Genomic DNA, 24734 nt, shown 5'->3' on the forward strand with positions numbered 1-24734 from the left:
GGTCTAAGAATGGGTGCACACCTAAAAAGGCAATCATTCGACTAATGCAAGAATCGTAATGCTGTCCAAAACAGTAGAATGGGCACGCAGCAGGTCACGTTTTACAAAATTATTCTCCAAAGTTTCCTACACATTCCCAGGTTGTAATGACCATCATGCCAGTTACTAGAGGTAAGAAACCCATGTGCACAAGATTGGACAGCATGAAAAATGGAGTTTGGAAATCCATATTTGGCAAAGTTTACACACATCTTAGTACTAGGCGCATATAAATGTCGTTAAGGCTTAATTGGCCTGCATCGTTAATTGGCTCGTCAGTTAGCACACCATCATGAGACCATGGAGACAAGTTTCATTCATAGCCATTTAAAACATCTGAACTGGTCCCAAGTCACCCACCTTCATAAACCCAAACCAACCAAACGATGGTCAAACAACCTCAAAGACCAATAGCCTGGGTAGCCACTTGGTGGATTAACGGAGGTGGGAGGGTATAATTACCAGACTTTCCTTAATATCATACCCATTCATACCACTTTAGAAAAAAAGGCATAACCATCACAACAGCTTTCAAGTCACTGGCAGAACAAAACCAAGTAGCCACATTTGTACCCACCAGACTGCTCGGGCTGTGCTCCGTCCAACTCGGAGGGCGGTAGGTAGTAATCAACGTACTCGTCAGTCTTGCCGAGTGCCGAGTCCACGCCAGCCGTCACCAGCTGCCCCACGCGGCTGTTCATCACCGTGCTAACCCCTCCTGACACCACGCCCTTGGTCATCTCCACCCCACCCGACACCACGCCCTTGGTCATCTCCACCCCACCCGACACCACGCTCTTGGTCATCTCCACGCTGCCGTTCATTACCCCCTTTGTCATCTCCACCCCTCCCGACACGACCCCCTTGGTCATTTCAACACCGCTGGTCACCACGCCCTTGGTCTTGTCCACAACGCCGGTGACACTGCTCGTCACTGTGCCCATGGTGGCACCAACCATTCCACGAGCACTGGAAGCCACCTGCATCGTTAGAAGATATTGTTTATACACAAAACGTGCCGAGACATTTGGGGTACAATTTATTCTTACGTCAAGCACCAATTGCTGCCGCTTTAAATATTGAACTTCAACAGAAACCCTGCAGAGACTCAAAAACACTTTGGTAATGCTGCCATCAGCTGTGATGAGTGTTCTTTTCTGCAGCTGGTTTTATTGCATCCATAACCCCCTACTTTCAATGTATCCCTGTTAGTGTTGTTTCTTGGTTGGCTTCCAGTTCAGGGAACTGCTCCAGCAATGGAATACATGACATTATTTCTTTGCCGTTGCATTCTACCACAATTGTTCTAGTGCAAGAAATTGCTATAGGTCAGGAAAACAGGATCAAACATGACTGGAAATGCCTGTGGGTCAGCAAGTAAAAAAAAAAAATTCAGAAGTCAATACTATTTCAGGTATATTTTGCATAGCGCAATCTTAGACAGTTTATAGACAAAATAATAGAAACGCCCAGCAATCATTCTTCCAGAATTGATCAAATGCAGGATTCAAATATCCAACACCAAGTGCCTTTCCAGTAGCAGCCAACAGGGGGCATAACCACTACAGCTATGGTCTCATTTAGAAATGCCGTGCGAGGCAGTTGGTTATTTTTTTATTAAGTTGTGTACACGTAGACAGTTAAAAACAGGCAATCTTATGTCAATATTGGCCCTAACTATGGAAGTCAATTTCCATCATAGCCCTAGGATTTGCAAGAGGTCAGTGCCGCCTTGATCGAGCATGGGGACCCATATTTGACTTAAAAAAATCAACCATTAACAGTTCTGGGTTCGGAAATAAGCTCAGTGCCCATCAGCACTCAAAGAAAAGCTCTTGGGATGTAAAATGGGGCATTTTATAAAAAAAGTTCCAAATAAACTTGTGCAAACATAGGTTTTTGGATCAGATCACGTTATTTATAAATGTGTCGCAACCCTCCACCACCGACACGGCCAAACAGTACAAAGTTTCACTTTTTTAAAGGACAAAATAATTCACTTTTTTAGCCCACCGGTGTGCTGGCCATGACTAATTAGAGAATCCATTGAAATTGAGAGAAATAGAAATAACTTCAATCACTCTGACAGCTACAGGTTTAGTGCGGCCTGGAAGCAACAGGAGAGCTTCACCATTCTTGCGCGATGAAGCTGATTGTAATTATCAGCTAAACGTCGTACTCAAATTAACAAAAATTTACCCGTAAAAACAAAGTTGTTCCACTATAAATCCTTTATATGCGTGGCATCGTTTTATTTTATTATTCATTTCTGTTTTTCTTGAGTAAACATTTTGGAAATTTTTTTTCACGAAAATAAATTGTCACGCACAAAGAGTCTGTGCAAAATGTCAGCTCGTTTGGATCACAGGAAGTGGGTTAAAAACGACCGAAAGATTTGCACGGTCGTAAGCGCGCAAGCAAGCGAACTTATTATAAAGGATTTAAAAATGCTGTCGATTCTCTCTTCAGCACACTGGTGGGCTAAAGTGAATTATTTTGTCCTTTGAAAAAGTGACACATTTTTTACTGTTTGGCCGTGTTGGGTGGTGGAGGGTTACGACACATTTATAAATAACGCGATTGGATCCAAAAACCTATATTATGAATAATATTGGTCGCGAAAGCCTACGTGTTAAATTGTGCAAACACACCACATTTAACCACACTCGTCTTAAACTGCGACGCAAACCACACATGGCAACAAATGCTCAGCCTTTAATAGTGTTGGCCAATTCAATGGACCGCACCTGTTCTGTAGGCTGCTGCAGAATGGGCAGCTTCTGCTCCAGCTTGTCGAGCCCCAGGCATGCGTACTGGTTTGCGGTGGAAACTGGAGATAAATGCACACCAATTGCCATGTGTAAAGCAATGTTTTGTTCACCCAATTACAGAATACCATCTGATAAAAATATAAACCACACGTATATCAATAAGAGGTATGCAAGCAATTTTTTTAACCATTATACAAGGTCTCATTTGCACATGGAGGCCAATAAAACTACGTTGCGCAAACCGTATTACGACAGGCCCAGGTTGCCATTTCATACACGGTCAAAAGCTTCAATGTGTAAACTTTGGACCGTTTGACTTTTGATGGGGCTATAGTGCAAGGTTGTGTAACACCATGCAATTTACACAGGATTAGCAACCTCGAGATACACCAGTGATGAAATTGAGCCTGCAATAGTAGTAAAAAAAAATCTAGGGTAAAGGACAAAGCCATGTAATCAGATCCTGCAAAATGTAACAGTTCTAACACATCTGTCAGTTCCCTGGTACTAACCAGATAAAATTTCCTCCAATCACTTTACAGAGTCAGACCATGAGAATTTAATTAACTTTGCCAAGATCACGCCAGCCAGTTGAGACAATTATGGTTCTCATTATACTTCACCATGCATAGCATAAAAGTTCATGGTAGAAGAATTAGTGAAGACCACGTTGGAACGGTTTATAAAAAAAAGGCATGTCAATGACGATAACGAAATGGTTACACAATAATCCAATGTATAAAAGTTATATGGTACAAGGATCATTGGCATGGGACCACACTTAACTACTTGAATGAGATTTTCTTCAGCCATGTCAAAGTATAGAACATATTTTCAGCACCAATCTTAAGGAAGACAGAGCCTTTGAAAATTCCATTGTATCATTACTAAGCAGCCACCCCACCAGACAACCACTTGCAACGTCCCATTTCTTAATTTGTCTGCCAAAGAGCAAGTCCATGGCACAAACTCGGTCCATTGCATCCATTCCCTTTCCTACCGTACCACTCCAAACTAGCGTTTGAGCCAAGTTCCAGGATGTTTTTTCCCCTCCCCTGGCAGCTAATGGGATGCAGTTGTCACGAAACTAAAATTTAAACTTTTAACCTTCGAGAGAAAGGGTGGGGGGGAACTTGGCCTCTGCCCACAAGGTCTACCGACTTCCAAATGGCAATCCAATCCCGCAAGCATCAGAGCTGCACCGATTGCCAGAGGGGAAAATTTTCAACCTGGCAACACCGTGTCTAATTTTAGCACCGTCACCTACTAATCTGCAAAACAATTCCGAGCAGTCAATGCAGTGCTAGCATGATCAAAGTTTAGTCAACTAATGTGCAACCAGCCAAACATGTGGAAGTGTTGGCCATTGTGACAAGGCCCCCCCCCCCCCCCGTATGTAAAGCACAGTACAAGCACTAAAAATTAACCCGTAAAAACAAAGTTTTTCATTATAAATCGTCACGCACGAGTCTGTGCAAAATGTCAGCTCGATTAGATCACGGGAAGTGGGTTAAAAAAACGACCGAAAGATTTGCACGGTCGTAAGCGTGCAAGCGAACTTAATATAAAGGATTTAAAAAGGGTCCTGCAAATGGGGGCAGAGGCACTGTCTTGCACAAGGGCTCATGTGGCAGAGGGGGTACACAGCTGGTGCATCTTTTAGTCATCAACCAGTCAACCATTAGCACACGAGTCTGTCCCAGTGGCCACCTGTCAGCTAGTCTTGGCACTTCATGGCCTCCGTGTACCTGGCCTGCCACAGGCGCTGTAGTGATGTCACCATCCCTTAGTGGTGAATGGCAGGCATTGGTGCTGCGTGGCCACTCACTCTGAGGCTCCAGCTTGTCCACCAGGGGCTTGACAGTGGTGGCGGCGACACCAGCGACCGTGCGCACGCCCTGCTCTGCCACCTCGCACACCGACTTCACGTACGGGTGGTTCTCCTTGGTGCTGCTGTAGGCAGATGCCATCATTTCGTACGCAGAGCTCAGCAGGGGCAGGTTTGCCACACGTGACATGATGCTCTCCTGTGCAGCCTGGGTGTAGAAGTTTTTCAACGGTTAGTCTTGCAATTAAAATGCATGTTACAATGCAACAAAATGTGAAAACTCCTTCAAATTATTTTCAGCAAAACTCTACCCCCAACGCACAAACATCATAATTTCATTATATTACAAATCTATAATGAGCTTTGAGCAATGCAACCCTTCACGTCAAAGAACAGCCCATGGGGATGCAGATGTTCGCCACTAGAGGACTTAAATTGACCTTTGGTCCACAAAGCAGGGAGGGAAACTCCCGTCCTTAAACTCATAAACAAGCTGACAATTTTGGACCCAGTTTTAAATCGTAGGCGGCTGCCATAATTTGAACCCATTCTCAGCAATGTCAGCGCACCACTCAAACCTGTAAGGTTTTCAAGCAATAATGCACATTAATACTTTTAACTTTGGCAAATGTTACCATTCTGCATCTCCCTGCTCAGATGGGACGTTAGAGGCAGCCCCGAGCCAGGTGGCAAGGAACTCAATCCCCCCCCACCCCCCAGAAATGTGGGTGTAATATATCCACAGCACGACTGTTCACTCCACAATGTGGTACTTGTTTTAGGGATTCCTGCCCGAGATTTGAACTTGCATCATTCGGATTGCGAAACAAGTGGCGATATGCCAATGACCCCCCCCCTCCAACTATAGAATATGGAAACTAACGGCATTCATTTTAAGGCTTCAAGGACTTGCAGGAGGCGAATGTTAAAAGAGAGCTGCAACTTCGACATTCATACGAGAGCAATTCATGCCCAAAGCATTTCAATTAAGATTATAGTTTCTTAAATTGTACAAGTTCATTTACCCCATTAGCACGATAATTTCCATTAAATTTACATCCAATTGTCAAACATCATATTAAGAGTCTACATACATGGGGTGTATCAGATTTTAAACAATTTGTGCTTCCAGTGTTCTTAACAATCTGTACGAGCGTGTATGTTGTGGGGTAGCGATTCGTTCGCTATTGGAGTCCTAAAACAAGCAAATCACACGGATATTCAAACGGTCCAATCCGTACACATTCAGGCAGCCCTTGCAAAGCCACCGCTGCTTGGGACCCTCTCACGACCATCAAAAGCCTCTGGGATAAACGCCTTCTGCCGAGCTTGAAATGTTCCTTACCGGCTGTTCAACACCAGCATCAGCAGCAATTTCTGCAACGTCAGCCATTTCTTAGTCTGAGAAATTGAAAAAGTCAGTCGCATTAAAAAAAATCCACAATCCAAAACTAAACCATCCTAGATGTTTACAAAAACATTTCGACCAGATATTTGTACTTGTCGATTTGCCAATTGGCAACCACCACGAGTGATGAAACATGGTCGAACAACTCCCGCATGGACACATATCGCGTGCGGGATAAAGAGGCCTTCATCCAACAGTGGAGCCCCACATTAACAACGTAGTACTGGGTAATTGTACAATACTATTGTGCAAATTTATATTCTTACTGTAAAAATGTACAACCCTCTTGCAGACTTTGAAATTAAAAGCTACACTTATTTGGGAAGGGATTAGTAACGCCGACCCTAAATAATACAAAGGTGGCGTCAATGGACAATAAAATAGCAAAAGTTGATCAAATCGCTGTACTGGACAGAGCAAACCAGAAAACCCACAGGATGGAGCCACTGCCCCTCAACCCCGATCACATTCTTACAAGGTTTCGATCACGCCACAGACAACATTGTAGTTTCACACGCGTTACAAACACCACATAAACTAAGTATAACGTTATAACATCCAGTGTTAGTCAATATGGAACGTTTGTTTCACCATCGAATTGACTTACCAAGCCGTTCCCAGCTCCCCTTAGTTACACAGCGTATAAAACAGGGTTAATATAAAAACGCAAAATAAGAAATTAGTGATAACGACTGGAAACTGAACACAAGTTATCTAAGGGACGGACATCGTGGTTCGCACTGTAAATCTCAGTGTTGGCAGCGTTTCAAGAAAAGAAACTTCCACAAAAGATCCAGTACGCCAACGTCACTACACACGTGTTTGTAAAACATGTACTTAGTAGGGTACATAAACACCAACTAGACCGTTGTAATGAAACCACACAGCAAATCCGGCGTAAACTAGACAAACTCTGTTAGTACTCTGGCGAGACACTTTAGAAAAAAACATCTAAACAGTTACGGTGAAAACTCCACCCCCCTCCCTACTCCAAATCCTCGCAAACTATTACCACGTATAAAGAAACTAAATCAAGAAGTTCCCCAACACAACCCTTAGCCAAACACATCTCCCCCCCTCCACTCCACACACACCACGTCCAGGCCCTGCTAGGGCAAGGTTTGGCGTTGGCGAGACACGGAAGGACAACTTCGTCACCAGGACCCATGGCACAGCAGCAGCACGAAACGAAACAGACGGAGAGAAACTTCCACTAAAGCGGCAATCGACATCGTCCTCACCCCCCCAAGACACACAAACACGTCGAGTGAAACGAACGACTGACGACGGCGTTTACCGCAGAGTTTGCTGCCCGCAGAAGCAAGACGACACTCAACGACTGGAGCGAGATGAGAGCAGCTGCATCAACTACGAAAGGGCGGAAACAAAATGTGTTTGAACGACTTGAGGCTGTTGCGCCCCTCCTATTTAAAGCCCCAACAGCCACGAGTCACGGCCACGTGTCCCCTCGCACGTGGTCGGGGGAGGTTGAGTCACCACGCCCCCCCCCCCGCGCCCCTCCCCTCCCACCCCTCCCCCGCGCATTCGATGAATTAATTGACGATTTTTTTTGTTTGTTTGTACCGACCAAAGTTGTGAACCGGTTTCGCTGGTACTGTCTGATTTGTATCGTCGCCTCCGATAAACGTGGGGGTCATCAGCCGCAATTGAGCCGTGCCACTGCTCGTTAAACGCCACGGATTCCGGTTGCGATTCGATTAAATACCACGATTGTTGTTTTTTGTATCCTGCTGTGGGTTTTTATGGGCTCGTATGGTTTGTACTTTTGTCAGATAACGCACAATAGTAGTTTTAAGAGATTGTAATAGTGTCGTGATTTTACGATTCCGTTTTTTTACAACTCCTCGGAGCACACGAGCTCGAGTCGAAACTTGTGTTCGTATTTGTAGACTCCTTTTGTACTAATTGTTTGCTTGTTTACCACGTTCGATTAATTAATCGAATCGCCAGTGGCAACAATACATCGATGCCAGTCTTAATATTGGATCGATGAATCGGTTGCACGCTGCCTCCTCGCATTTAAAGCACGTGGCCCGCATGGGCGGGGAGGTACGTGTCAGAGCAGAGGAATGTGTCTCTGACAAGTCGAGAAGGTTCCGTTCTGCATTTTTATTAAACTTAAAAAATAAACACTTTAACAAGCTGGACAAAGTTTACATTCAAAGTGGGAGTTGTGTTTTGAAGAGGCGAACTTTAGATCTGTTTTTTTTTATAAATCAAACTGCGGGTTTGTTTTATTCTTCTCTGGCCATCTGGAAATAATGATTGTTAACAATCACGTGTTTGTTAACCGGACTGATTGGATGCAAAGCTTCGAATAATCCACCTCGAAAATGGGTTTTGAAATCTTGTTTTTTTTATAAATTTGTCCCGCAAGATTTGTAACGCCACCAAACTGGTTATGTAAGTCAGACAACAATGGAATTGATGCGACATCATTATTACGACACATTGTGGATACGTTATTACATTTTGTACATAAACAACCCCTTATGTCAATCCACTGCTAGATCACACACCGTGGGAGTTAGTTGACCATACTTCACCACGGTGGTCAGTGCGGTTTGGTGATTGCGAGAAACACAGACGTGAAAGAACATCCAGTACAATTTATTTTATTGCAACAATACTCGGCTAACCAGCGCGTAGCCTCACACCAGCCTACAATAACCTACAACGACCTTGATGTTGGTCACCCATCCCAATCACTACCCCAGGCTAAAATCTGCTTAAGCCTCCGAGATCTGACAAGACGAGCCGCATTCCAGGCAATCTGGTCACAGCCCCCACCCATCCCCAAAATCAATCAATCAGGCACACATCTCGTGGCTCATTAACACGAAATGTGTATTCTAGATTTGAAGCTTTCGTGACTGCAAGGATTCATATTCTTAGGTTTTTTTCGGTAAAGTCACGTAGGTAAAACATCAAAATTAATAAAAATAAAAATCACGACGTTTCGGAAGCAACACAAGTCTCCGTCATCAGGTGGGACCGTCACAGCCGGATTGCCTCACTTGATGCAGCTAATTCGGCTGTGACGGTCCCACCTGATGACGGAGACTTGTGTTGCCTCCGAAACGTCGTGATTTTTATTTTATTTTATTTTTATTAATTTTGATGTTTTACCTACGTGACTTTACCGAAAAAACCTAAGAATACGAAATGTGTAATTGTCCCTGATAGCCAGCACCTCCGATTCGCACGGTTGGCTACGTACGGTGCGAACGAAGTTTGACATACATATGAACGGCACACCTGACGTCACGTCCCCATTTCACTCCTCTACACATACACGGCCACTCAATGAAGAACGGCGCCAAGCCATAGGACAGGCGAGAGTGGTAGAAGCATGGGGCTGGCTAAATGGGATTCAGGAAAGGAAAGGAGCGTGAAGAACGGATGAGGGCGAGAGGGCTGTTAGGGGTGGAGAGGGAGCGAGGGACAGGATCGGCGAGGAGGATGAGGCTGTTGGAGGGACGTCTTCCCACGTGTGTGCGTGTGTGTTCTAGTGGGGATCTTTGAATAGAAAGCCCTTCGTCGAAGGTTGCCTCGTCCGGACTCCCTTTCAAATATAAAGTGCACTGAGTATAAATACAATTTGGGAGTCGTAATATGTTTTTTTAAATCCAGTTTGTACTGTAACTGACACGGTTTGTAAATCGCATGTTTACATTGCATCATTGATATAACTGATTCACGCCATGGGAATGTGGAATTCCCACCGTTTTCTCTGGATACACTTATACCCCCCCCTCCCCCACGTTTGTGCACCTCGCCTTCATGGACACTGACCAGTGTGACGTGAGGAGGCTCTCATCCAGCAGTGGATTGAACGTGAAGATGCATCAATTTTTTTTATTTGTCCCTTCAATGTTCTGTCAACCCACTTTTGGCACCCATAGTCTCGGATTGTGTTCTGAGGCTGAATGCCTTCTGAAAATCATCAAACGGCACATTTGACATTGTCCAGAGACATGGCCGCGGTCATGTTTATGTTGTAAAATCTGAGCCAAGGCAATTGTAGAAGGCTTGTGGTATAACTCGTAGGCGTAAATAAGAGATGTTTTCCCAAAGATAGGACGTCCTTTCGTGATCACCAAAATAAGTTGTTATATGATGCGCGTGCCTGGCGATAATGGGGAAACACACAAAGACGAATATCCCCCATATCAGAATAAAATCTTTATGCACACTGGAGAACTCCGATAAGCTGTGAAGCTCTTTTTCACAGATGTCCAGGAGGAGCGGTCAAAAAGTTACAACAAACATTATTTGTTTCTTTCGGTTAAGTCACGTCTAAAGATAAAATAATAAATTAATTAATGCAGTCACGAAAGTTCTAAAATTAAGATACAACAAACATATCGCCTTTTGACAAACTGTTCTGTTAAGCGCTGTTTGCGAGCACTTATATGACTGCTACTGCACACCAGGGTAGTGGGTGGTCAGTGCCACACCCGGCCGCCTTTGTCTCCCCAGTGCTGATGTTTTCACGCCACACCAGGTGCTTATTTAAGGCTGAGTCGATCTAGGGGATGCCCAGAGCCGGTTCAGAAATTGGTTACCACCTTAGATAGCAAAGTTTTAGTTGTACGGATTTGTTAATATGACCAAATAAGAATGAATTATTTGAAAACCCACTAATTTCACACAATTCAGTTTACAACCGACTATGATCCCACTGATACAAGATATCTCTCTTTCAAGGGCTTAAAAAGGTATAGCAACAAGAGCACATTGCAATTTGTGAACAAAACTACACAGGAAAGGGGCCGTCCATAAATGACGTCACGCACCTGGGGGGGGGGTCAGACATTTGTGCCGATGTGTGACGAGGGGGGTGCGGGGTTTGAGAATGTGACGTCAGATCAAAATGCGCAACTTTAAATAATTATAGACAACACGTTCTACTTAATTAATTATACTTTTTAATAAATGTTTTCTCCTACAACATCAGAGTGCAGCGCCACATTAAATACGCACGACAATGTTTTATATTTTGGTATTTTGGGGGAAGGGGCAGAGCTTTGTGACGTCATATTTGAGGGGGGGTCTGACTTTTTGTGACGCCGTGTGACGAAGGGGGGGTGGGGTCAAAAATCGTCCAAAATCGCGTGACGTCATTTATGGACGGCACCATAGTGTTGTAAGTATCTTGATATTTTTGTTCTTTGATCATATCTATCTACGCATTTACTGCACGCTATTGAATTCCTGTCCAGTCAAGGACTATATAGTATCGTAATGTGTGTTAATATGAATTATACCTCATGTACTGTAACTTAAGTACTTTTATACGTGAAATGTGTGTGCGTAATGATGAACCACATACAACAATGCTCTATTCATGTTCTTAATGCAACTTATGCACAGAGGATTGTATATATAGACATGTCTTCATCAAGGTATCGATGTTTAAATCACCAGCATGCACCTGGTCTCATGGGATCTCAGAAGCTAAGCAGGTTTGAGCCTGAGCGACCACCATGCATACTAGGTGCTGTCGGCTTCTGTGGGGCTACGTTATTAGCAGAAGACAGCTCAGCAAAATGCTTCTATGCCACGTCTATACCCTCAAGCCCTCACCAACCTATACAGATCAGGTGTGGTGAAGTACGGTCAAACAAACCCCGAGGACCTACCCTCACCAAACAGACGATTGACAAAAGTACGATACGTGTACGGTGTGTGTACATGTGAGTAATATTTCGCACTGATTACCTACGTGTGTAATGTATTCTAAGTTAAAAGTGTATATGCACATTTAGCAGTTAAACGGGGGCAATTACTAAACGATAAACTTACGTTTTATTTGACCAGGTAAGGCTCTCTGAGCTATGTAGCTCTTTTCAGAAGCAACGTGGCCACAAACGATCGCTCAACGAAGCGGCTTATCGTGTGGAAATGTACAACAGCCAGTAGCGGCTCCTGCAAAATCTCTCAGCGGGGGGCAAATGTCTGGATGATTTATAAGGATAAGGTCCACCCATGCAAAGGATAAATTAACAGCTTAAGCATGTAAAGGCAACTTCACTTCTTTAATATTAATGAAAAATAAAGTGACTCTTACAATACATCTTGTTTGTTTTTATACTCACTATTAATACAATCCACTCAAGTTTATTTTATTAAAGATTCCACTAGGTGGCGACAAATAAAATTGTTGACTGAAACGTGCTTACGTATGATGACGTAAGCACGTTAGTGCGAGCCCTCCCGGAAGCCATAGAGAATGCATTGCAGCGTCCCCCGTTCGAAAAAAAGCATCTTTGAATGTAAGTCTATGGGAACACTCTGGGCGATTCTCAGCCGGAGTGAAATAGCCCAAAAAGAGGCGGTACTCCACAGAACGTGACATGACGCTGATTGGACTATATCCAGAGGCACAGTGACGGCTAGCGTGACTCTGTGGTTGAATGACATGGGTGGTGCGTCGCCCAATCGCCCTAATGAAGAAACCGCCCCTGACAACAGCCAAATACCCTAAACGCGTGATGTCCATTCTAAATGTGGAGGGAAAAACCGGAGAACCCGGAGAAAAATCCACGCGGTCACGGGGGAGAGACTTGACTTTTAAACAACTTTTATTGCCGCCAGCAGCAAAAGCACTGGAGGCGATTTCGATATGAAATACACAAAGTCACCAGCAAACAAATGAAAATAAACGCTACAAATCCACGTGCTGTGGCGCTAAAAGCACCGCGCACAACACGAAATAAAAGGCACGTGGTTGTGGTGGTCAGAGAGACACGCAAACTCCAAATTTCCATCAGCAGGCGCCAAGGGGCGGGGTTGAACCCAAGACCTCATAGCACACCAGGCAAGGTCGTTAAAATCTCGCCACCACGGTGCCATGTCGACCCAATTAACCAGATGGTGCAATGAGATCATCATCTCGTGTGCAGGGAGCTGGCCCGGATCGCGGGACCTCGAGGGATGGCGCGGGACATCGAGGGATGGCGCGACAATTTGGGGACGCCTTCATCCAGCAGAGGTCAGAGTGTGGCCGGTGACGAACACCGCCCCATTCGACTCAGGGGTAAAGGGCGTATAGGATCTTCCCGACCCGCGTACTATTACATAATGTAGATCTTTTGGTACTGGCAAAGGAGGTCTCCTAATGTAGGTCTATTCATAAACTTAAGTTTTTAGGACAAAATATACCTTGAATGATGTCACGCACCTAGGTCGGGGGGGGGGGGGGTCGGACATTTGTGACGATGTGTGACGAGGGGGGTGGGGGTGAGAAATGTGACGTCACATCAAAATGCGCAACTTTAAATAAATATAGAATTGTTATAACAACACTAATTGTTATAACAACACTACTACAACATCAGAGTGCAGCGCCACATTAAATACGCACTACAATGACAATAGTTTAAAGCGATTTGAAGCATGTTTTATTTTCAAAATGTAAATATAGTTTTTTGGGGGGGGGGGGGGAGAGCTTTGTGACGTCATATTTGAGGGGGTGTCTGACTTTTTGTGACGCCGTGTGACGAGGGGGGGGGGGAGTCAAAAATCGTCCAAAATCGCGTGACGTAATTTATGGACGGCTCCTAAGATCAGTATAAAAATCGGTGCTTCATTAATTAAGTAAAAGTGTGCTCAAATTAGCGACGAGACAATGCTGATCTCCATCGATGGTCCTGAGCCCGGGATGGAAATTCCACATTCCCATGGGGACCCTTGAAGCCTGAGAAAGTCGACATTCGACCGGAGGTTTAACTTGTTTCAACATATTCTTGGTTCTTTCGGTAAAGTCACGTAGAAGGGAAAGAATAAAATAATAAACTACTATATTTTTATATTTTCACGAAAGCTTTCAATCAAAATGTGTTTCAACATGTAGATCTCGGACACAAACTGGAAAACACAGCAGCATTTGTGTAACTAGGACAGCTATGCAAGACGGAGGGGAATCAAAAGGGCGAAATGAAGATGCGGATGAGAGCAGGTTGGAGTGCTTTTGGAAAGAAACGCAAAGCTGAACATCATGAAAAGCCACGTAGCAATGTGCCTCCAGAAGAAAGTTTGTAGTCATGGTGTGCTACATGCTATGACATAGGGTTAAAAAAGTAACACGAAGGATCCTGTTGAGGAGCCTTACAAGACCATCACCTTACCCTACATTGCTGGGGTCACAAAAAAGATCTCCAAAATCCTGATTAAACACAAGATCCAGGTCCGATTCAACACAGTACATAAAATCCGTGATCTGGTCCCGTCTGTAAAAGATGTGGTTCCAGACATACAGTACCCTGGCGTCTACAAACTAAGTTGCCTCTGTGGTAGCAGTTACATTGGAGAAACCAAACGACATGTCTCGGACCGCATCCGTGAACATAAAGCAGACCTGAAACACGGTAGGACAAACACCTCAGCCGTGGCAGATCACTGTTACAATTCGGTGGGCTCACATGACATTGACTTCTCCAAGACAGAGGTTCTCTGCAAGCCATCTGGCTATCATGAGAGATTCGTTCATGAGGCGATCCACATATACAAACACAGAGACAATTTCAACCGAGAAGATGGATTCTGGCTTAGCAATCATTGGAAGGACGTAATAAACCATTTCGGATCTTAACTGATTGTGTTCACGTTTACGGTGACTTTCAGACCGCGTTCCACTCACTGGCATGGTGCAGTGTGCAGAGCAATGCATGGTGTCGTAATTGTATAGTAAATATACAGCAGTGTGATACACATTAGGGTGGGTAGAATAATACATAGTGTTATATTAAAATGGATAAGGCAGCAACTGCAGCAGCAGCAGCAACTGCAGCAGCAGCAGCAACTGCAGCAGCAGCAGCAACTGCAGCAGCAGCAGCAACTGCAACAGCAGCAGCAACTGCAGCAGCAGCAGAAACTGCAGCAGCAGCAGAAACTGCAGCAGCAGCAGCAACTGTAGCAGCAGCAGTAACTGCAGCTCCCTTTGATGCTGTTAATCCTGCATAATGCACATGCATTTCCCATAAATATGCTAAATTCCTCTTGATATGCAAATTCCTTTGTCTAGGCGCCGAGCTTATATATATGCTCCAAGCTCGTGTGCTGTTTCATTCAGACTCTGTCGCCTCGACGGACCTGGTTTTCACCTGAGGACGGCTGCTTGCGTTGTGGCCGAAACGTCGTGAGAATAATTTTATTGTTTTATTTTTATTATTTTATTACTTCCCTTCTACGTGACTTTACCGAAAGAACCAAGAAGATGAATCCCTGCAGTCACGAAAGCTTTAAATCAAAATTTAAGTAACACGAAATTAAAAGTTCATCAAGAAGCGTGGAGAGATGCACCAATCATCCAGGAAACGGAGCGCGTCTTGAGATGGATTAATGAAATCAGCTCGTGGACAGCTGCGAGGTGGATTAAATCGCAAGATCGTGAAAGATGCCGTCGGATTAGGAAAGCCATCATGCAGCAGTGGATTGTATGTCTGCTCATCGGAGGTGATTGACCATGGCTGATGCTGATAATATTGACCACAGCGACACCTGGCTGCCAATTAGCCTGATTGTCATCATGAACAAACGCGCAAAGTTAACAAACCCCAACTCTCTGTCGACCAGAAGTCGGCAACCTTTCAAAGAAGAAGAATAAGCATGCTTTGGGGGTTTTTGTCTTTGACCAAAATAGTTCGAGAGCCGCATCACACGCAGAGCTACTTGTACACACAAACACAGCAACGGATGCACAGCAGACGACACCTTCTGAGTTAAAATAAACACAATTTCCACCTTAGTTAGTCCTTAACAATAGTTTCACTGTACATTTGTTGTCACCAAGACATCCCACAGTAACCCATTCCCTGCCATATTTAATCAATTATTTTTACGTTAAATTATGTTTAAGTTTATTACTTTTTTTCTAAACGGCTGCCCTCATGGGGGGCAACCAAATAGCCGCAAGACCCATGCTATCAACTGAGTTATCTTCTCCAAACACCTCTCTACATGGTCTCCATGACCCAGTCAAATCTCGTTTCCCCCAAGGCCTCGCTACTGAAACTGATTTTCGACATCGAGTGTATGAATGACCTCACTTCAGTCTGTAGTTAACTCTCGTTCCTAATTCTAGACCTTTCTGAGTTATAGATCTGGCTTCCTGGCCATGGCTCTAACATCAGTGGCAAGTGAAAGCTGAACTGGTCCTGGCCCCTCTGTTCACCAAGCCACACTGACCAGTACGGTGAAGTATTTTTCGATGTAAAGCTTTCGTGACTGCAGAGTTCATCTTCTTGCTTCTTTTGGTAAAGTCACGTAGAACACAGCTCTGTTTCTTCACCTGAGGACGGCTGCTTGTGTTGTGGCCGACACGTCGTGATAATTTTATTTTGTTTAATTTTATTATTTTATTATTTCCCTTCTACGTGACTTTACCGAAAGAACCAAGAAGACGGTGAAGTCTGCTCAGACGATCCACAACCGACAGCATTGGGAGACCTGCATTCAGCAGTGAATTGACAAAGAGCTGTAAATTAGGCATATACCCTTTACATTACAGTCATGCACACTTTGAAAAGGACAACCAGCCAACAGATTCACCAATAAAGTTTTTGTTTAATATTGTTAATCATTTTGATGTCAATGACATACGAATGTTCGTGTGTTTAGTCGGACAAACTTTAAACCACGATCATTACAACGAAAAGCCACTAGGGGGCTATACAGCAATCAATTTCCGCATGGTACGTGAATGTCAACACCCTATCAATATAAAGCCGATTCTTGGGTCATTCGGTTAAGTCACGTAGATAGGTTCAAACTAAATAAATAAAAAATAACAGAAAACTACGACGTTTCGATCGCAACGCAAGCGATCGAAACGTCGTAGTTTTCTGTTACTTTTGATGATGATTTTCTTTGAACCTATCTGCGTGACTTTACCGAAAGACCCAAGAATATGAATTCCTGCAGTCACGAAAGCTTTAAGTCAAAATGTAAAGCCGTTGAAAATTAATTGCAGCAGTCTCGAGAGTGCAACGGGGACCTGTTAAATGTGCTGTATTTTGTAACAATTGTGATGCCAGTAATTTCCGTCGCTGCAAATGTTCATGTATATCACAGAGTATTTACCAATAACATCCAATTTCGACTCACATGGCGTACCTTAATCATGACCATATTAACCTGAAAATGAATCCCAGTGGATTCTCACTTGGTGTTATAAAGTAGATTATGTAAGTGTCTCAAATTACAGGTAACACGTACATGAATAAACGGTATTGATGTCATTTTGAATTATCATGTGTTATCCAAAATTCGTGGAAAGCATTTACACAATATTAAAGATGGATTGCTTGCATTGGTGTAAGAGCACACGATTTCGGCTCATTCACTCTGTACAAGTTCCTTGCAACACGTGGCATAAAGTGACGACTGCCGCTTGGTCATTTTATTACCATGAAATATGGAGTATCATATGTCTAGTAGTGAAATATTGTAGTGTAAAAATACAAATGAAATAAAGAAAAAAATAGTCAGTATATAACTTACTATTAGAATAACTACTATATCATGTACATTTCATATCAGTTTGATAAAGTAATTGAAGAAATATAGGCACATATATATTCAACATACCAACGCACCTTAATAAGGACCAATTAAACCATTTTCTAGTACCTGCTATGTCAAACGCAGGAATTTGGACATTGAAAAAAATGAAACAAAAGATGAACATATTGCAAAAAAAAAATCACAGAGGCGCATGCTTGGAATTACACTCAGAAACTGAAAGAGGAGCAACATGGGTTACAGTACAAATACAAATTAGAGAGACATTGGGACACGCGGCTATAAGGGATGTGAGTGGGTTGGTCGTGGTCAACACGAACAACGGAGTGGTGGCCGAGGGAGGGGAAACACGCCCAAGAATACATCCACCGCAAAGATGGAGTGATAAAATCAGCTCGTGTGCAGGTGCCACGTGGATTGTTGCATGATCGTACGGTACAAGACTGCGAGAGATGGCGATTGCTTATGGAAGCCTTTAATCCAGCAGTGGATAAATGACGGTTGAAAATGATGTTGAAACCAATGACTCTTCATCAGGCCTTAGAGAGGTCTTTGCTCTAAACTTGTAAACAGAGAGTGCTCACGACGAACTTTGATTTATTTTCTCACAAATTAATGTCAGTGCTTTTAACTGACTGGATAATGTAATGTTCTTGGTAGGAGCGTGGCGGCTGATATTGTCACCTGCAAAGGGCAAGTGGTCAGGACAAAGCGAATGAACAGGTTACCAATATTAACAAGTGCCTACAGCTCTTTATTACGTGCTGCCGAAAAGAATAATGAATGGTATTGGCCAAAGGTTTGAAATGACCTCAACATATGGGGTTGGCGATCATTATTTAGTTGCAGTAGAGTACCCAAAAATTATCTAGACTTTTAACTTTAAAAAAAATTACTTTGCAATATACCGTATAATATATGGATTATGGACATGAATGACTGTGGAATATCACATGTATTATTCATCACCAGTGGATCGTTATTGGCTTCATATGTAATACTATATTTAATAATAAATGATAACGTAAAGGCTCTTAGTGAATTCGCTGCTGGATGACGGCCTCCCAGACTGTGTCGATCATGGGGGATGTGTGCTCAGGGTGGGGGCCAGGGGGGAGTCGCGGCGCTTGGGGAGTTGCTCCACGTCCATGGCACCACATCGCCCCCTGAGGTGCCCGTCCCCGTCCCGGGCTGACTGGAGCACCTCGCCTGGGTCGCTCCAACCAGGTAGCGCCGCGGAGTCAGTGGGACCCGCCGGGCCCTTGTTGCTGGTTTCGTGGCTGGTGGCTCAGCTTTCCGAGGCCCCTACGGCGGTCTCCGTCTCCATTCCAGAGGCTCCTCCTGCCCTCCCGTGTCCGCTGGCTGGGGAACAAACTCAGGGGCTGAGGGGTTTCTGTGCCGCCGTGCCCGTCGCCTTGTGATGCCGCCACCACGAAGCCGTTCAGCAGGCGCCCCATCTGCGGCCTCGCCACCACCAAGCGACGGAGCCGACCCCACGTCCCCCTCACCTCACCTCACATGAACACACCCGCACGCATCCCCCCCCCCCCCCATAGAGCTGGAAGGGGAGGACACCTGATCGACCGGTTTTTATCCGAGAAACCCTTATCGGGATTAACTCTCATGGTTTCCGGCGATCAGGGAATTGGATGGCCTCCCCCGACGCTACGTTGCACCGCGGCGCTGCGACCGGCCTTAGGATGGTGTGGCCGCGGCGAGGGGCATTCGGCCACCACGGTTGAGATGCATCCCCCACACACACCCCCCCCACGCGTCGACGAGGCAAGCAGGGGAAGGACGGGACAGCATGAGTAGCAGGACCGCAGGGGCTCTTGCGCATAGTCACGGAAGGTTGGGATGGTTGCGCTTGAGCGCGCAGGCACAATTGTTGGGGAGGGTAAATGATTAAGCTGAAGGTATGAATAGATCGGGAGAGGGAAGGCGCGCGGGGAGCCGTGGACAGATTCCCACGACGGGCCTTTGTGATGGACACCGCCGCATGAATTTCAATAATGGGGGCCTGCGTGAGAAAGGGATTGATTGGAATTTGCGCTGCGCAACGCCGCACATTGATTAGCATATCACAGGCGCCCGGAACCGCCGTGCGCGTGCTTGAGCGCGCAGGCCCCATTGTTAGGGAGGGTAAGGGATTAATTAGGATTTACACCGCGGTACGCTGCGAGGAGGAGATCACCGGAACCGCCGTGCGCGTGCCAGAGGGGCGCGAGCCCATTGTTCAGAGCCGCATCCCTTTGAGGTAGGGAGGATAAATAGGGGGCGCAAAGGGGAAATGGCTCCCTTACTGCAGCACCAGAGGACCAGACGAGGCTCCAGCCAGCGACCCGGACGTCCGTGCGACGCATCGAGGTACGCTGTTAGCACAGGGAGTAGCAAACCGCCGTGGGCACCCAGCAGTGAGTAAGGAGGTGAAGTAGGGTCATAACCGATAAATAGGGAATAGGTACAGGTTTAGTGGAATAGGCCAGCCTCGTCGACTCACTGATTTAACATTAATTACCAGGTAGCAGATAATAAATCATTAATAGCGAAGCGTGGCCTCGCGTGATCTTGTCGAGCAGTGTGAACGTGTGGGTGCGCGTGTGTACACAGTGGTTCGCCACGTGAGTGAGCGCTGCGCGGAGCTGCGCGTGTGGGTGCGGGTGTGTTCACTACGTGTATGATACAGGTGCGTGATCCCAACGTGAGTGCTCAGTGGTGAGTGAGTCCCGCGGGGAGCTGTGTACGTGAGTGCGCATACGTTCGCTACGTGTCGGATACGGGTGCGCATTGGTCACGTGGTTATTCGACGTGGAGGCGAGTACCGTGTGGTGCAGTGTACACGGCGGCTCGCCACGTGGGAGCGTTGTGTAGAGCGGCGCACGAGTGGGTGTCGCGTGTGTGCAGGTGTGTGCGCTCGTAGTGTGGGGGAAGGGGTCGGTGCGTCCGCAGGTCCCTGCTCCGTCTGTCGCCGCAGGGACTCGCGCAGTGTGAGGGCAGCGTCGTTCGCCCTCCGACCCCTGACCCCCGTTTAATAGCGCGTGATCCGTGGAGAGACAACGCAGCGTTTACAGGTGAACGAGAGCGTGCGGCGAGCTATGCCTCTCACACGAGCTCGCGGAGGGACGGACAAGGGAGGGGAGCCGTCGGGCGATGAGCCCAGCGACGGCAGCAGCTGCTCGCAGAGTAGCGAGGGGTCGACGAACAGCAGAGCCCCTGCCATAGGCACGGAGCAGGGAGGGACTTCGGGGACCAGCGGCCCCAACAACTTGGTGTCAGAAGTGGGATGAACCCTCACATCTTCACGGGAAGGTAGCGCGTTACTCCACGCAAAGGTAAGGCATGTGTTCACCGGCCAGGGGACCCCTACATGGAAAGCGCTTTCCCGCAATATCATAGGGGCTAAAGAGCTTAATGGCTGGTCGGACGCGCAGGCGTTACGACATCTTACGTTGAACCTGGAGGGGCGGGCAGCCGACTTTGTAGAGGCACTACCCGAAAGCGCGCAAACCCAACTAGAGGAACTAATGCGTAGATTAGATCGGCGTTTCGGCACGCGCAACGCGATACAGGCAAAGACGGCCTTAGAGGCGCGCCGACGCCAACCTGGCGAGGACTTCCGAGACTACGCCGAGGACGTGCGATCACTAACCCGGATCGCCCGCCCAGAGTTCGCGAAGGAGGTCATTGACGCGCTAGCTGCAGACAAGCTACTCAGGTACCTAGCTCGCACCGCATGGTGGCAGCCCAAAAGGGGTAGCGCAGGCCTCCCCTTCGATACCCTAGTCGAGCAAGCACTGGAGTGTGAGGAGCTCTCCAGCGAACACGCGCAGCTCCGAGGGTCGGGACAGGAGTGCACCGTGGCGAGCCTCATCCCTGACGAGGAGGAGGATGAGGAGGAGCCCGCCAGCCCCATAAGGAGACGGGCAAGAGAGCCCCAGAGACCCCGCGAGACGACCCCGGGGTGGGTAGCCGGGTTACAGACCGGCATGGGAGATATTACTGGCTGGGTAGACCGAATGGACGGTAAGGTAACCCAAGTACGCGAGGAAGCGAATAAAAATGTGAAGACCATCCAGTCTGAGATGGGTGAACTACACTCCACAGTAGGGGGGCTGGCCGGGAAGGTATCCCAATTAGAGTCCGAGTTAGAACAACTGCGTACAGGGAGAGGGAGCGGGCAGGGGGCCCACTACGGAGCCGCCACCCCTCCCCGGACGTGTTATGTGTGCGACCGTCGAGGGCATCTCAGGAGGGACTGCCCTCAGCTAGCCCGTGCGAGGCAGATGTATAGGTCAAACACTAAGGCCCCCCTAGAGAGGGGACCACCGGGGGATGAAATCGACGTAGACCCGACCCAAACCAGCTGTAATGATAATGGCGAGCGAGCGATCTCCACACAGATTCCAGCCACGACACCAAGGAACGCGGCGACTCCTGGCGACTGGCTGCGGGAGCTGGTGGCGGGAATCACGGGGGCCACGTCGCTGGTGGAAGGGGAGGTAAACGGAGTGCGTACCCGAATCCTGCTGGACACGGGGGCGGTGGCCTCGCTCGTGAGCGCAGCGCACTGCAGCGCGATCGGGGTCGACGTGCGTCACCTGCAGGCACCGGACCGCGCGCTGCACACGGCGAGCGGAGCCGGAATGGGGCTGCTGGGGAGAGCCACCCTAGAGGTCCGCATAGGCAGCCAGGTGTGCACCCAGGAGTTCTACGTGTCGAGTGCGTTGTGTCACGAGTGTATCGCAGGCACCGACCTCTTAGAAAAGCTGGGACTCAACGTGCAACCCCGCCAGCGATGTGCCACCATGGAGAGCAACGGCGAGCGGATACCGTTCCTGGGACGAGAACCAACGCGCCCCCGCTTCGCACCTGTGGCCGCTATCCTGGCGACGGCAGTCACCATCGGGCCGCTCACCGAGATGCTGGTGCCGGTGGCAACCTCCCCCACCGACCCCGGGGAGGTAATGCTAACTCCTCACCCGGAATTGGCAAAACGGTATGGGGTCGTGGGATCCACCACGTTGGTAAACGCAGATGGGGACCGATTGTTTATGCGGATGTTTAACCCCCACAATACCCCAGCGATACTGCGACGGCGCACCCCGATAGCCACCGTACACCCCCTGCACGCACGCCACTCTAACGACTCGGTGTTCGCACTCTGGGCTGAGGACCCCGGTGGTCCTGAGGGTGACCAGGACCTGGCCTGGCGAGTCGGCCCGACTCCCCGAGCCAAGGTCTTCCCCTGCTCGACGCGTTACATGTACCATGGGCGGATTTACCTAAGGGAGAGGCCGATTGGCTGCGCGAGTTACTGCGGGAGTATGCCGACGTATTCAGTGAACACGACTCGGACGTGGGTCGGACCGACCTTGTTAAGCACCAAATTGACACCGGTGCAGCCCGACCCATTAAACTCCCTGCGTACCGAGTGGGCGCACCCGAACGCACCCAAATCAAAGAGGCAGTTGGGGACATGCTTCGCGATAACATAATTGAGCCCTCGGCGAGCCCCTGGTCAGCCCCAGTGGTACTAGTAACGAAAAAGGATGGGTCAACCCGGTTCTGCGTCGATTACCGTAAACTGAATGCAGTCACGCTCGGCGATGCCTTCCCCATACCCCGCATCGACGACACCTTCGACAGCCTCGCCGGAGCGCAATATTTTTCCACCCTCGATCTCGCGTCCGGGTACTGGCAGGTGGAGATGGCGGAGGAGGATCGGCCGAAAACCGCATTCACCACCCCGATGGGGCTATTCGAGTTTCGAGTACTCCCGTTCGGACTCACCAATGCGCCCGCGACGTTCCAGCGGCTGATGGAGTTGGTGATGCGGGGCTTGCAATGGGAACAGTGCCTGATTTACTTGGACGATGTGATAGTGTTCAGTAGATCTTTGTCTGAGCATTGGTCCAGGTTACGGGAGGTATTCCAGTGACTGCGAGCGGCTCATCTCAAGCTCAAGCCACGTAAGTGTTACATCGCACAACGCGAGGTGGGGTACCTAGGGCACCGCGTCAGCGAGGCAGGCGTGCACACCGATCCGGAGAAGGTACGCGCCGTAGTGGAGTGGCCACGGCCAAGGAATCTGACGGAGATCCGATCATTTTTAGGGCTCGCCACCTATTATCGTTGATTTGTAAAGGGATTCAGCGAGATTGCACGCCCCCTCACCCAACTCACCTCCCCTAAGCACCCCTATGAGTGGACGGGGGCCTGCCAGACGGCCTTCACCACTCTCAAAGACCACCTCACCCACGCCCCCACCCTCGCTTTCCCCGATTTTATCACAGATTTTATTTTGGACACCGACGCCTGCAGCAGCAGGCTGGGCGCGGTGTTGTCACAGGTACAGGATGGGACGGAACGAGTCATCGCGTACGCCAGCCGGACCTTGAGTGGGGCCGAGCTGAACTATTGCGTGACCCGCCAAGAGTTGTACGCCGTGATTTTCGCATGTAAGCAGTTCCGGCCGTATTTGTACGGCAGGAAATGTCGCGTACGCACTGACCATTATGCTCTGCAGTTCCTTCTTACATTCAAGGAGCCGCGGGGGCAGATGGCCCGGTGGTTGGCGCAGTTGCAGGAGTACAACCTGCAAATCGAGTATCGGGCTGGCCGGACGCATGCAAACGCGGACGCCTTGTCGAGGCGGCCCATGGTGTACACCGAGACAAGGGCGGAGGAGGCCTGCCCGTGTTTCACGGGGGGACGCTGCCGGCAGGCAACGGACCCCCGAGAGGCCGCGGCCACTGACCCCCCCCCAGCGAGAGAGAGTGCAGTGTGCGCCACAGAGACCCTCACAGGTGGCACCGAGGATCCCGTCGACCGCCCGGCAAGCGCGGGACCCGCGGCTCGGGACCCGATCGGACGGATCCAGGAGGACGTCGGCTGCGCCTTCCCGGGCCTAAACGACGAGCAGCTGAGACAGACCCAGCAGCGAGATCCGGATCTGGCGGCAGTGGAGGCGGCACTGCGGGAGGAAAAGAGCGCCCTACCAGGACCCTGGAGCGGTTTGTATGCCCGGTTGTGTGTGCAGAACGGAGTGGTACGGGAGTTAACCGAGGCCGGCCAGCCGGGGTGCATCTGTGTTCCTGCCCAGGTGCGACCCCAGCTGCTACAGCTGGTGCATGACCACCCA

The 24734-nt window shown here is 48.0% G+C and overlaps 1 protein-coding gene across 1 annotated transcript in view; it reads right to left on the reverse strand.

Annotated features, from left to right (window-relative positions):
- The window catches only part of LOC144950121 (uncharacterized), a 30828-nt gene extending 23324 nt beyond the window's left edge, over window positions 1-7504 (reverse strand). The window contains exons 1-5 of the mRNA XM_078880185.1: window positions 7344-7504; window positions 5984-6039; window positions 4639-4846; window positions 2787-2869; window positions 617-1019 (exon numbers count right to left, since the gene is read on the reverse strand). Of these exons, the coding sequence (XP_078736311.1) occupies window positions 617-1019; window positions 2787-2869; window positions 4639-4846; window positions 5984-6031 (742 nt within the window). The 5' untranslated portion in view covers window positions 6032-6039; window positions 7344-7504. The remainder of the gene's footprint in view (window positions 1-616; window positions 1020-2786; window positions 2870-4638; window positions 4847-5983; window positions 6040-7343) is intronic.
- Window positions 7505-24734: the final 17230 nt, after the last annotated feature.

Source organism: Lampetra fluviatilis, chromosome 3 (genome assembly GCF_964198595.1).
Source record: "Lampetra fluviatilis chromosome 3, kcLamFluv1.1, whole genome shotgun sequence".
Taxonomy (NCBI): Eukaryota; Metazoa; Chordata; class Hyperoartia; order Petromyzontiformes; family Petromyzontidae; genus Lampetra; species Lampetra fluviatilis.